We start from the raw sequence: 15,638 nt of genomic DNA, 5'->3' as shown, positions 1-15,638 counted from the left end.
ATTGACAAATGTAAAGTACTACACATGGGAAACAGCAACCCCAGAGCAACGTATCAACTCTATGGTACAACACTGACAGTGGTAGAGAATGAAAGGGACTTGGGGGTGGTTGTGCAGGCAGATATGAAGTTCCCTGAGCAGTGCAGACGGGCTGCAAGAGTAGCTCATGGAGTATTGTCAATGATATACAGGAATTTTTCCAGCAGGGATAAGGAGGTGATTATTCCATTGTATAAGGCGATGGTCAGGCCACACCTAGAGTACTGTATACAGGTCTGGAGGCCTCATTTCAAGAAGGATGTAGAGCTGCTGGAACGAGTACAGAGAAGGGCAACAAGATTAGTGAATGGAACAAAGGGGTGCTCTTACGAAGAAAGGCTTAAGTTTTGCAAATTACAGTGTCTGGAGACTAGGCACCAGCGAGGTGATCTGATAGAGGTGTATAAAGCCTTGAATGGTTTAAGCATGCTCAATGCTGATGGGATTCTTCCTCTAGCTCAGAATAATCACCTGAGAGGGCATAAATTCAAATTGAGGAAAGACAGATGTAGGATAGACGTGCGGAAATTTGCCTTTAGCCAGCGAGTGGTTGGTTGGTGGAACAGACTTCCATCCCTTGTGGTGGAGGTTGATAGCCTAAATAAGTTTAAGGCTCAGCTGGACAGGTATTTTGAACGAACAGAGGGGTGAAGTGGAAGTGGTTTTTTTTTTTTTTTTTTTTTTTTGGCTGATGCTGCATAAGCTTGCTTTCTTGCATCAAATGCCTCTACTAATGCTAATGCTAATGTACATGTAACACACAAATATAAATTTATACATAATATGCATATTTATAAATGTTATAATAATTGAAACAAAATAGAAAACAAAAGGAAATACTGTATTTATTATTTAACATCTAAATACTAATAGTCAGTTCACAAAAACCATTTTTAACCACATTACTAACATAAGTTTAATAATATAAAAATCACCAATTAAAATTCGCAAAAAAAAAATTTTTTAAATTATAATCAAACGTACAAGTACCATATTGTAATAATCTTATTCTTCTTTGCTTTTTCTTTGTGTGTGTATCAATCACTTAATTTATTAATTTTTCTGATAACTCATTCAGGCCCTCTAAGCTTATCTTCATGAAATCTTGCAATATGTACAGATGCATATATAATAAAAATGTTATAAAATGTATTGTTTATAGGCTGCGACCAAATCATCTTCTTTGAAGTATACAAAGGAAGAATTAGTCCCTTGCTGTGAAAAAAAAACAAAGGGAATGTGAAAACCATAAAGCAAAACTCCCAAAGATTGAATTAGTGGCTGGAGTAGACTCCTCCCTCTGCCTGGACATAGTTTAGTCTTACCCCTGAAAGCCATGGGACACCATAATGACAATAGCATTTTATTTTTATTATTATTAGCCATATGGTGCAAGGAAGCCTGAGACTTATGCTGCACCAGCCAAAAAAAATTCTGAGTTACCGAGAGAGAGAGAGAGAGAAGGGAATCACCAAGAAAGAAAAGAATGATGATATCTGGCTAAGGGCCCTGGGTGTGCCAAGCCCATACTCACCAGATGTGAGCCCCTGGGGTTAGTTAATCACTTTGAGCAAAATGAAAGAACGTGATATTGCACGTGCTACAGACCATATGAGACAACGCGAGAACAATTAGAAAGAATACAGAGAAAATAAAAACAACTTTCATAGCGGGAACAACTCAGTGTAATAAAATCCATTAGATCAAGACACAAAGAACTGGAAGAGACGGAACAGCTGTCAACAGAACAAGTTTGCTTATGATAGAAGCAAAAGCATTAGCAATATTTTGTTATGCAATGATTGTAATAAAATATGTATTTCATTACGATTATTTATTGTTTGGTAATGTTTTGGTTACAAATGTGTGTTCAATCTTGGGTGGTCGGCACCTAACCCTATTTTTCCCATAGGGCCTGATATTCATATTGCACAATTTTGCATTGCACGAGGGTTTCTACGAACACAACTATCGTGTTATACAAGGACTGACTGTACTTGCCAAATGAAGTTTTGTGGCCATTTCATGAAAAAGGTACCTACCTTTTCCATGAAATAGAATGCTCCTTTAATAATCATCAAGAGAGGTAAAATAGGAAGACAAGTGAGCCGGAATGGTAAAAACAGATGTGAAAACTCTAGTAGGTGTGTAAAACTGCAAACCTGCTTAGTTTTTTTGTGTGACTGTACCTTGTGTGTACTGAGATTGGTCCGATAACCAAATAACATGCAACCAACAGTGATCCTGCATGCGGTCCCCATTTTATGTGTGAGCTGTTTCTGACAAGAATTGTGCAGGATAATATAAAAGCTACAATGAGTCAAGTAACGACCCACTACAACAGTGGTCACAAGAAAGGAAAGCACATTTTGTACCTTGTCGAATGGGATATCAAAGGTGATGACTGAACTGGATTCCATTTCTGGTTACAACCAGAAGAGCCCACTTTAGAGTTCCATAGAAACAATAGAGTTCAATATATTCTTAAAAATAAAAGTATTAGTGAAGTGAAAAAATATTGTGATGAAAATCAACTTCATGGTTATAAGAAAGAGAGATTTAATTCAGTTTATACTGAATGAAACTGAAAAATTTGAGAGAAGAGAAAGACAAATATTTGCTAGAATATTTGGTATGATGCTAGAATAATACTTGATGCTAATGAATTATTTGCTAAAAGGGTGCCTCCGTAGCCAGGTGGGCAGGAGCAGCAGTGCGTAGCACATGCTTCTTGATTAGACCAGGGTTCGAGCCCGTGACCACCAAATACCAGAATGCGGAAAGGTCAGGGATTGACCACCACATATCCCCGGAGCAACATGGCCTTAGTTGCTAATGCTCCTAAAAAAAAAAAAAATTGTCAGGAACCTATTCGAAGCCTGCGATCTTGTTTGCAATGTACAAACAAAGAATTAGATCCAAGTAGACCAAGTGTTTGTGTGAAACACTATCAGGAGGTGGTTTGTGTGAAAATGAAGGGAAACTGATAACCATAAAATGAAAATGCAGATATTTGAAATATTGGCTTTTTGTTACAATTTGTGCAGCCAAAAATATTGCCCATTTAATTATTTTGAAATTTTCATGTTTTTTAAATTTTAGTGATTTATTTTTGCCGTGTACCACTTAACAAATACCACACGTAGTTGATGTGATTTTTCATGTTGTGTTTATTTGACATAAATTTATTGAATTCATGTTTTATAAAATAAAAATTACCATTTTTCACTGGTGGGAGCATTTTATTCCACTGGGGTTGAAACTCACCCCCCCCTTGGATTCAACACTGGTTAAAAGAGGACTCTGAACATGTTCTCTCGAATTGATCTATCAGTATCTTAGATTTAACTGTTGTGGTCAGATTCAATGTGATAGAAGTGATTTTTTTTGAGTTTATCCCCATTTTTTTAGAAAAACAGTAGATAAGTAGTAGAGATGATAGGATCTTGCCTTCCTGAGATCTGGAACAGGCATCTATTGGCTGAGGCTGTAGGCAAAAGACTATGTTTGTGTGATCTTCTTATTTAAAGCTAAAGCTGTATAATTTGAAACTGTTTAAAAAAAATTTTGGGCTAAGCTAAAGAAAGCCAACAAGAGAATCACGGGAAACTTTAACTTCTGTTCCCGGAAAATTAATGGAGGCACTGGTTAAAGAAGCACTGCGGGGTCATCTACACAAGACTTCAGTTATAGCTCAGACACAGCATGGTTTTGTTAAGGGGAAGTCTTGCGTGACCAATTTGATTGGATACTATGATGCAGTCACAAAAGAACTGGATGCAGGGAATAACTTTGATATTATATACTTGGATCTTAGAAAGGCTTTTGATACTGTTGCAAATGGAAGACTGCTGCACAAATTGGAGCAGTGTGCCATTGGAGGCAAATTGCTGCTATGGATAAAGGGGTGGTTGAGGGGGAGAAGACAGAGAGTGGTAATCAATGGACACTGCTCATCGTGGACTAATGTTGTTAGTGGAGTCCCTCAGGGTTCAGTATTGGGTGCATTATTGTTTTCTGTATTTATAAATGATATTGATGATGGTGTATCAAGCTTAATGTCCACATTTGCAGACAATACGAAGGTTGGCAGGGTCTGGAAAGGTTGAGCAGATGGGCTGAGAGGTGGCAAATGAAGTTTAACATTGACAAATGTAAAGTACTACATATGGGAAACAGCAACCCCAGAGCAACTTATCAACCCTGTGGTACTACACTGACAGTGGTAGAGAATGAAAGGGACCGGGGGGGGTGGTTGTGCAGGGAGATATGAAGTTTTCTGAGCAGTGCAGACGGGCTGCAAGAGTAGCTCAAGGTGTATTGTCGATGATATATAGGAATTTTTCTAGCAGGGATAAGGAGGTGATTATTCCCTTGTATAAGGCAATGGTCAGGCCACACCTAGAGTACTATATACAGGTCTGGAGACCTAATTTCAAGAAGGATGTAGATGCTGGAACAAGTAGAGAGAATGGCAACAAGATTGGTGAATGGAACAAAGGGGTGCTCTAAAGAAGAAAGGCTTAAGTTTTGCAAATTACAGTGTCTGGAGACTAGGCACCAGCGAGGTGATCTGACAGAGGTATATAAAGCCTTGAATGGTTTGAGCATGCTCAATGCTGATGGGATTCTTCCTCTTGCTCAGAATAATCACCTGAGAGGGCATAAATTCTAATTGAGGAAAGACAGATGTAGGATAGACGTGAGAAAATTTGCCTTTAGCCAGCGGGTGGTTGGTTGGTGGAACAGACTTCCATCCCTTGTCGTGGAATCAAATTCCACGACAAGGGATGGAAGTCCTAAATAAGTTTAAGGCTCAGCTGGACAGGTATTTCGAACGAACAGAGGGGTGAAGCGGAAGTGGTTATTTTTTATTTATTTATTTTATTATTTTATTTTTTTTGGCTGATGCTGCATAAGCTTGCTTTCCTCAATTTGAATTTATTCCCTGTCAGGTGATTATTCTGAGCAAGAGGAAGAATCCCATTGGCACTGAGCATGCTGAAACCATTCAAGGCCTTATACACCTCTATCAGATCACCTCGCCAGTGCCTAGTCTCCAGACTCTGTAATTTGCAAAACTTCTCTGTACTCGTTCCAGCAGCTCTACATCCTTCTTTAAATGAGGCCTCCAGACCTGTATACAGTACTCAAGGTATGGCCTGACCATTGCCTTATACAAGGGAATAATCACCTCCCTATCCGTGCTAGAAAAATTCCTGTATATCACTGAAAAGACACCATGAGCTACTCTTGCAACTCGTCTGCACTGCTCAGAATTACAGGAAATGCTTGCATGACGCTACGTAGCTGAAGGATAACATTTTCCCTTTCCTTTTTATGTTATTTGTCAATAAAAATAAATCCAATGGCCACAAAACTTTACATTCTGTTGCGAGACAGCATGCATAAATAATGAGGATTCAAAATGTATCAGCGGCTCAGAATAACTTCAGAAACTTCAATCCAGGGATCAAACCTCACAGTTCTATATTACTAGGTAAAATTTAATAAATTCAGATTAGCATTATCAAACGTTAAATTTGAGTTATTACAATCACATGCACTAACACAGTTTATCGCCCAATATTAACAATCATCGACAGAATACACAAACATAAAAGAATAACCTACAAAAGTAATCGATTTATCTCCAATGTTGTTTTTCATTTTCAATTCAACAATAGCATGTACGTCGTGAATCTTACTCAGTACCACAGAGTAGTATCTGCATCGACAAAAGTAAGAATTCCGTCAAGCGCTCAAAACCAAAACACTATGTGAAATTCAAAAACCACAACGCACGCTCGCCCTCTATTGATCATAGGTGTTCGGCAAAAGAAGAATCCAAACAAATACAGAACAATAATCCAGTGTTTCGAAAACTTATTTCACCGCAGAACCATTTTGGCTTCGAAAAATAACCACGGATTCTCGCATCCTAGCTCACATAAATATGGAGTTCCCGGACGATGGGTATCCAAAATTAAAAATTTATATCTTAGAACTGATTCATTATATGTTTACAATCTATCTTTTTCAGGCTGACACGAAAAGTAACTGAAACATAAGCTGTCAATATTGGAATATATAATCAATCGTATCTCACAGGCTATTATACAATCCACTTTATTCAACAATCTAACTCATTCTCAACCTGCTGAAATGAAACTGTGTCCTTCTCCCAAATTTCCTCCATCCTATTTAATAATTTTATCATTGCCAAGGGCTCATATCTAGTGAGTAAGGGCTTGGCACACCCAGGGTCCTGAACTGGATATCATCATTCTTCTCTTACTTGGTGATTTCTTTCTTTTTCTCTCTCTCTCTCTCTCTCTCTCTCTCTCTCAGGGTAACTCGGGAAATTTTTTTTGCTGGTGCAGAATAAGCCTCAGGCTTCCTTGCACCATAATGCTAATAATAATAATAATGTAGTATATTAATTATGTAATAATAATAATTATGTAGTATAATAATTATTTAATAATAATTAAATAATAATAATTATGTAGTACCGAAATTATACTGTAGTTTTTCTACATTTCACAATCTTTTAAAATCTTTGCATTTTTTTAAACAATATAAATTACTTTTCTCTTTGCAATACATATTCACAACGATGCACTTTATCGTTAACAAAGCGAAATACCCCTTTGAAGGCTGTGAGGTCACCATAACAGTTTATATTTTTTAACGAAGTTTTATTTGGTCGAGTCATGTAAATTTGTGCATCTTTCTTGCTTTCAGTAATACGTCATCTTTACTGCTATCACTAATACGTCCTTCTGATAACAGCACCTCGAGAAATGTATTTTTCCTCATTCTCCTTCCATTATATGTTTTAGGAGTAGATTTGAGTCACCATTTTACAACCTATTGCCATCTCATGTCTTAACCAACAGCAAATTCCAAGTGGGAAGCATTCAAGGAATTAATCGTGGAAACTACTAGACTTTTCATACCTATTAAGAAATATTGTTCAAGGTTAAGACCTAAATGGTTGTCAAATGAACTAATGAGACTCATGGTAGAGAAGTAAAACGCATCGGATGAAATAAAATTATCAAGCGACACAGAAGCCTATGGAAGTTATAAACTAGTCTGTAATGAAGACAGAAAGGAGATTAGGCAAGCAAAGGCAGATTACGAGAAATCTTTGGCAAAGGATGCTAAGAAAAACAGCAAGAATTTCTTTACTTATATAAACTCTGAAAGGAAGGGGATGAATCAGATTGGTCCACTTGATATCAATGGTTCGACTGTTGATGATCCTGCTCAAAAAGCAAACAAACTGATGAATGAGTATTTTGCATATACATTCACACATGAGGAGTTATTAAGGAAGTAAAAGGCCAGAAGTTTAGTAAATTCTAAGAGGGCGCTTAATGATTGTGTAATAACTGAGATTAAAGTGGAGGAGAAATTGTTGAAGTTAAAAATAAGAAAGGTACCTGGGGTGGATGGGATCTATCCAATTATATTCATGAGGCTGCAAAGGAACTAAGCAAACTCTTAGCCTTAATTATGAGAGCATCCTTTGACTCATGGGTAGTCCCCACGGACTGGAGATGTTCAAATGTAACCCCAATTCACAAAGGGTGACAGGAGTAATTATAATTACAGACCTGTTAGTTTAACTTCTGTTCCGGATAAAATAAAGAAGTCTCTGGTTAACTATGCATGGTTAAATCATCTAAACAACACTGCAGCAATAATTCATTAAGTTAACGGAAAGTCTTGTCTGACAAATTTTATTGGATACTATGATGTAGTTACAAAGGAACTGGATGTAAAAAATAATTTTAATATCATATACTTGGATTTCAGGAAAGTTTTTGCCACTGTTGTTTATGGAAGACTACTGTACAAAGTCAAGCAGAATGGCATTTCGGGCAGGTTGCTACAATAGACAAAAGTGTGTTTGAGAGAGAGAGAGAGAGAGAGAGACTGAGTGAGAGAGGGTTGTAATCAATAATCGCTGCTCTTCATGGACTAATGTTATTAGTGGAGTCCCACACAGATCAGTGTTGGATCCACTGTTGTTTTGATGAAGGAATACCAGGCTTAGTGTCGACGTTTGCAGGTGATATAAAGGTCGGCAGGGTTGTTAATGACAGTGTGCTACTGCAAGAGGATCTAGAAATTTGGGCAGATGGACTGAGAAGTGGCAACTGAAGTCAAATTCCAATGTTCCAAGGGATGAGGTAGATTCTACTAAATGTTTTTTGTTGCCAGTTGAGAAGGTGTTTATACAATCTTGTAGGGATTTCCGTAGATCAGCTTAAAGAAGGCAATGATAGAGTAGTAGTAGTGGCATGTGATGGCAGAAAGCATGTGTATGAGCTTATGCAGCATCAACCAAAAAAAAAAAAAAAAAAATCACACCATTCCCTCCAAATGCCTGTCCAGTTTCTCCTTAAATTTATTCAACCTATCAACCTCCACAACGACAGATGGAAGTTTGTTCCAACAATTAACCACCCGCTGGCTAAAGCCAAATTTCCGCACATCTACTCTACATCTGTCCTTTCTTAATTTGAATTTGTGCCCCCTTAGGTTCTGAACAAGTGGAAGAATCCCTTCAGAATTCAGCGTGCTCAACCCATTCAAGGACTTATACACCTCGATCAGATCACCATGCAGGTACCTAGTCTCCAGCCACTGCAATTTGCAGAACTTAAGCCTCTCTTGGTAAGAGGATCCCTTCGTTCCCCTCACCAATCTTGTTGTCCTTCTCTGTACACGCTCAAGTAAATCTACATCCTTCCTAAAATGTACGCAGTACTCAAGGCGTGGCCTGACCATTGCCTTATACAGAGGGACAACCACCTCCTTTTTCCTGCTAGCAAAATTCCTATATATCATTGACAAAACCCCATGACCTGCCCTTGCAGCCTGTCTGCATTGCTCAAAATATTTCACATCTGACTGCACAATTACTCTCAGGTCTTTTTCATTTTCTACCACCTCAAGTGTAGTACCACATAGTTGGTACGTTTCTCTGGGGTTACTTCTACCCATGTGCAGTAGGTGGTTCCGGTCTTCCAATAGGAGACAAAGACAAGAATCGGTATTGCTTATTCTAAACTGAGAGAGTTTGCATTTAAAAGAGCCATATCCGGTTATGATAAATTATGTTTAGAGGTTTGAAGAGAACAATAGGGAATTTTTCTTGTTGGAAGTAAAGGAGACAGCTGGTAAAAATTTATATGTCGTTCTGAGTTTTGGTATTGTATCCCAACAATCTTGCCAAATTTTTATTAAAACAAACAAAATCCGGATTTTTTAAGCTTTTGTGTCTGCACCATTCGGTATTCCGTAGAATTCCATACAGGTCTGATCAGAGGGTTTGCCCTTAAGGAATCCATACCGGTGAGGTGAAAAGATATCTTGAGCTTGGAAAAGATCATAGGGTCTTGGGACGAGTAGTCATTCGTAGAGTTTTCCCAAATTCGGTATGAGAGAAATGGGGTGAAAGGCTCTGAGGTTTGGCGGGGGCTTATCGGGTTTTCTTAGTAGTTTGATTATTGGATTCTTCCAGAGACGAGGGAAAGAACAAGAGAGAAAACATTTCTTGAAGAGATTTAACACAATGTTAGGATACGTTTCTCCGAACTTCTTAACGACAGTATTAGCCAGCAAGTCAAGTCCAGGACATTTTTGGACATTGATTTTATATAAAGCTGTTTGAAGTTCTTATTGTGTAGACAGGTATCCACAGTGGATACAGTGGAGCAGTATTCAAGATTTAGGGTTCTTGTAATGGATTGAGTGGGAGAGTCTTGTTGACTGATCATCCTGAGGGAAAAGTTTATCCAGAATCATTGTAACAGTATTATGCAAGTCGTGGTTTCAGAGTCATTGGTTACTATGGAGTTGTAAATATCATTGGTTGGCACTTTATCTCTGCTAAAGTTATAGGGTAGTCCCCATGAGTTCGAGTTGCCCACAGTGGAGACGAAAGACTGCCAGGTAGCAATTTTTTGCTTTGAGACTTCGAGATCATGCTGAAGTTTTATGGTTCTGTATTCATTTCTGAGTCTTTGTACTTCATTGGGGGACCAAGAGCGTCGTCTTTGATACAGATTTCCTTGCCCTGTGAACACGTTTTCTTAAAACGGTTAGATGGGATTCCACGAGGGAACAGATGATTTTTTGGAGCTATTCTCTTATTCGAGCATTCAGTTGCTCGTAGTAAGGCAGTTTGGATATAGAAGGCTTGTTCTTCGGCATTAAGCTGAATAAATGAATCTAAAATTTTATCACGGAAGTCATATTTAACTGATTCCGAGAACAGTGGTCATTTTATATGCTTTATAGCAAATCTCCTAAAGCCCTGAGGAGGTACTCTCCGATTCTGTAAATTTGTGATTAGTTTAAATGAAATGGCACGGTGGTCGCTACATGTTAGATTCTCAATCACAGCCCAGTTTGATATTTTGTTAGTGATGTTTGCAGTTGTGAGAGTCAGGTCGATATTAGACTCATCATTTATTGTGAAGAAGGTACTGGGTTCATTGGATTTATTTAGGATGTACAGGTTATGTGCCAGTATGAAGTTCTGCACTTGTCATCTTCTGTAGTCAGTAGAGGTACTAAACCATAATGGGGACTTGGCATTGGAGTCTGTAGCTATAATGATTGGTGATGGGCATAGTTTTTCAAAGGTAGAGATAGTTCAGGGTGATTTGGATATCTTCAGATGGAGGACAGTAGAGTGATACTAAATAGAAAGTATGAGAAATTGAGGAGATTTGTACACATGTAGCATTTGGTCTACACAGGGAAGAAACAGCTGTTATATCAAGTGAGGTATTAAATGCCACTATTGCAAATTTTGAATGTTCTGCGTCAGCATGTATGATCCGGCCAGAGATTGGGAAACCCATTAATTTTGAGTTGTGTCCATGGAGACTTCTGGAAAAATAGGGTTCTTTTAAGCAGAGCAGAGCAAATCATAGGAATTCTCAGTGATGGCAACTCGGACTTCATCTGTGGCATTCTTGGAGCGATAAGCATTCAGTTGCAGTATGGTAATATCCTGATGGTTAGGGAAAGTTGCGATAAGGGCAGAGGCCTGGTTGATGTTACTCATTAATGGTTCTTGTTTTAGCCTGTTCCAGTGGTCTAATGTATTCTGGACATGAAGTGTCCTTTACAGAGTGATCGTAATCCTTATGACGCCTCTTGCAGTTGATGCATTTTGGTGTATCCTGTTTTTGAGGACAGTCTGCGTATTCATATCCTCCCATGGCGCAATGACCACACGACACTACTTTTTGATTAGAGTTGTGGGATGAATGACCAAAAGCCAGGCATCTAAAGCACTTGTTCACTATTGTAAACAGACGGTACTTATGGGCTTGATACCCAAGATAAAGTCTGTCCTGATCAAAAAGACAATTTAGAAATTTTACAGGGAAGCCAATGATCCAATTTATTAAGTTGGCTTTAGATCCTGTATTAAACCTGAGATTTATGGATTCTTTGACTTCATCAAATTTGAAGCCAAATTTTGTAGGTTCTTATGGTATATGTCAGATATATGATATCATCTTTTGATAATTTTTTGGGAACCGACGGTTACAAACAACTTACAAAAGTATTGTGGGATCATTCATCTCCGGCTTGGTTGTAGAGAGACCTTAGCATTAGCATTAGCATTAGCATTAGTAGAGGCATTTGATGCAAGAAAGCAAGCTTATGCAGCATCAGCCAAAAAAAAAAAAAAAAAAAAAAAAAAGTAACATAAATAAATAAAAATAACCACTTCCACTTCACCCCTCTGTTCGTTCGAAATACCTGTCCAGCTGAGCCTTAAACTTATTTAGGCTATCAACTTCCACGACAAGGGATGGAAGTCTGTTCCACCCACCAACCACCCGCTGGCTAAAGGCAAATTTCCGCACATCTATCCTACATCTGTCTTTCCTCAATTTGAATTTATGCCCTCTCAGGTGATTTTTCTGAGCTAGAGGAAGAATCCCATCAGCATTGAGCATGCTCAAACCATTCAAGGCTTTGTACACCTCTATCAGATCACCCCGTTGGTGCCTAGTTTCCAGACACTGTAATTTGCAAAACTTAAGCCTTTCTTCGTAAGAGAACCCCTTTGTCCCATTCACCAATCTAGTTGCCCTTCTCTGTACTCGTTCCAGCAGCTCTACATCCTTCCTGAAATGAGGCCTCCAGGCCTGTATACAGTACTCTAGGTGTGGCCTGACCATTGCCTTATACAAGGGAATAATCACCTCCTTATCCCTGCTAGAAAAATTCCTATATATCATTGACAATACACCATGAGCTACTCTTGCAGCTCGTCTGCACTGCTCAGAGAACTTCATATCTGCCTGCACCACCACCCCCAGGTCCCTTTCATTCTCTACCACTGTCAGTGTAGTACCACAGAGTTGATACGTTGCTCTGGGGTTGCTGTTTCCCATATGTAGTACTTTACATTTGTCAATGTTAAACTTCATTTGCCACCTCTCAGCCCATCTGCTCAACCTTTCCAAATCCTGTTGCAGCAGCATAGTGTCAGTAGTGTCCTTGACAACCCTGCCAACCTTCGTATCGTCTGCAAACTTGGACATTACGCCTGATATACCATCATCAATATCATTTATAAATACAGAAAACAATAAAGGCCCCAATACTGAACCCTGAGGGACTCCACTAATAACATTAGTCCACGATGAGCAGTGTCCATTGATTACCACTCTCTGTCTTCTCCCCCTCAACCACCCCTTTATCCATAGCAGCAACTTGCCCCCAATGCCACACTGCTCCAATTTGTGCAGCAGTCTTCCATGTGCAACAGTATCAAAAGCCTTTCTAAGATCCAAGTATATAATATCAAAGTTATTCCCTGCATCCAGTTCTTTTGTGACTGCATCATAGTATCCAATCAAATTGGTCACGCAAGACTTCCCCTTAACAAAACCATGCTGTGTCCTAGCTATAACTGAAGTCTTGTCTAGATGATCCTGCAGTGCTTCTTTCACCAGTGCCTCCATTAATTTTCCGGGAACAGAAGTTAAACTCACAGGTCTATAATTACTTGTGTCAGCCTTTGATCCCCCTTTGTGAATTGGGGTCACATTTGCACATCTCCAGTCAATGGGTACCTCCCCTGAGTCCAAGGAAGCTCTCATAATTATGGCTAAGGGTTTGCTTACCTCCTTTGCTGCCTCCTTTAATATAACTGGATAGATCCCATCCACCCCAGGTGCCTTTCTTGTGTTTATCTTCAACAATTTCTCCTCCACTTTGCTCTCAGTTATTACAAGATTCTCTAGCTTACTGCTAGAGTTGAATACACCTCTGGCATTCCCCTCGCTGAATAACTCCTCATGTGTGAATGTCGATGCAAAATATTCATTTAGTTTGTTAGCTACCCGAGCAGGGTCATCAACAGTTGACCCATCGATCTCAAGTGGACCAATCTGATTCATCCCCTTCCTTCTAGAGTTTACATAAGTAAAGAACTCTTTGCTGTTTTTCTTCGCATCCCTTGCCAAGGATCTCTCGTAATCTGCCTTCGCCTGCCTAACCTCCTTTGTAACTTGGTTACAGATCAACTTGTATCTATCATAGGCGTCCGTGTCACGTGTTAATTTGTATGTATCCCATGCATTTTTCTTCTCTGCCATATGCCTCATTAGTTCATCTGACAACCATTTAGGCCTAAACCTTGAACAATATTTCTTAGTTGGTATGTAAAGCCTAGTAGCTTCCACGATAAGTTCTTTGAATGCTTCCCATTTTGAATTTGCTGTTGGCAATATCATCAGTTGATCCCACTGTATAGAATTTAAATACTGTCTCAGTCCATTGTAGTCGCCTTTACGAAAGCAATACCCCTTCCCTTTACCCCTAATGGTAGTTACCTCTTTGAGTAACTCCCACTTCAGCACACTGTGATCACTGCCACCAAGTGGTTCATTTATCTGCAGATTCTTAATGCATGAAGAATCACTACTGATAATCAAATCAAGAGTATTACTCCCTCTAGTTGCCTCCCGAACATGCTGATGTAGAAAACAATCATCCAATAAATCCACAAAAGCCTTGCTACTGTGTGAGTGACCAGCCCCCAAATTCCAGTCAATATCTGGGAAATTAAAATCCCCCATTATAAGACTCTCTGATTTACTGGCCCACTCTATTTCTCCGAACAGTTTCTTATTATACTCATCAGAGTCATTAGGCCTATAGCACACTCCTACTCTCAATTTTGATCTCCCAATGCTTATGTCACACCAAACTGACTCGACACTGCACTGTCCAGCGATGTCGACTGGCTTCACTTCCTTGGATTTTATGTGTTTTTTAACTAATAGCATAACCCCTCCTCCCTTCCTATCCTGTCTATCCTTTCTGTAGACATTGTACTCCCCAAATTCCAGTTCTGCATTTCTTATATCTGTGTGACACCACGTCTCTGAAATCCCCACAATATCTGCCTTTGATGTTTTGAGCAATACCTCAAATTCATCAAATTTATTTACTAAACTCCTAGCATTGGTGTACACACAAGTATACATGCACCTGTTCTTTTTCTTAGCTACCCTAACACAACCCATGTGTTTACTTGTACCCCAATGATTCCCAGCAGTCTCTGAAATATCCTGCATCTTATTTTCCAGGCTGCGGCTCATTCCAATAGAAGCAGTGCAAGAATCACTTTCACCTCTGCCAGTGGCTACTGTTAATCTATTAGTCCTTGTATCCCCCCAATCTAGCAGTTTTCCGACCCACCTAACATTGCCTCGATAGCATCAGCAAACATTCTTGCACCCTTTCTATTTAAGTGTATCCCATCCCTGTAGAAGCAGTCTCTCCTGTTAACAAGTACAGACCAGGCTGAAAAAAATTCTACCCCTTGATCCCTGCACAATCTTTCCAGGGCCGAATTGATTGACAGGGCTCTCATCATATACTCCCTCCTATCGTGTCTGGGCAGAATTGCAGACACTTTCAATTTCAACCCTAATTCACGGCTTTTTTTCATCAGTGACCTGTACTTGTCAAGTAATTCCGCCGGTCTCCTACTCTTAATGTCATTAGTGCCAACGTGTACAGTCCTGTACACGTTGTTTTATAATTGTCTCAGAAGATGTAATCTTGTCTAGATCATCAGAGATAGTGCTTTCCAGCACAATGCCTTTATTCTTAATTGTGCGTAAAGATCTAATTTTAACATTTCTGTACTCTTCTCTCAGTGTTTTTAGCAACTGTGTTTCTGATTTCATTACTTGTTTCCATTTTGCAATTATTTGTGGCACGTATGATCAATACATTTTGTTTTGGAGTTATCTGGGAAGTTTGATGCTGTTCATTTGATCTAGGTTGTCTTAGAATATAGTTGTCTCCTGCAAGTTGTGGTGAAACAGCAGAGTTAGAGTAACTTTTACACTTCACAGAGTTCAATCCCTGTTGCAGTGTGGTGGCATATGTCTTCTTAGAGGAGTCCGATGGGACTTGAAAATGGCGTTCTTGGTAAAGAACTTGTTTTCTGAGTTCTTCTGCTCTTTTAATTTCTCATTTTCTATGATAAAAGTTGTTGTAATGGCTTCCATTTCAGTCCATTTATCCGT

General features: G+C 39.1%; 1 protein-coding gene across 1 annotated transcript in view; it reads right to left on the bottom strand.

Annotated features, from left to right (window-relative positions):
• Positions 1-5,874, bottom strand: part of fand (Pre-mRNA-splicing factor SYF1 fand) — a 385,689-nt gene extending 379,815 nt beyond the window's left edge. Inside the window, exon 1 of the mRNA XM_090368673.1 lies at positions 5,674-5,874. Within this exon, the coding sequence (XP_090224799.1) occupies positions 5,674-5,709 (36 nt within the window). The 5' untranslated portion in view covers positions 5,710-5,874. The remainder of the gene's footprint in view (positions 1-5,673) is intronic.
• Between the last annotated feature and the right edge of the window lie 9,764 nt (positions 5,875-15,638).

The sequence above is a fragment of the Mastigoproctus giganteus genome, chromosome 2 (genome assembly GCF_048544385.1).
Source record: "Mastigoproctus giganteus isolate SK-2022 chromosome 2, ASM4854438v1, whole genome shotgun sequence".
In the NCBI taxonomy this organism is placed as follows: Eukaryota; Metazoa; Arthropoda; class Arachnida; order Uropygi; family Thelyphonidae; genus Mastigoproctus; species Mastigoproctus giganteus.
This window is presented reverse-complemented; position numbering and strand designations above follow the sequence as displayed.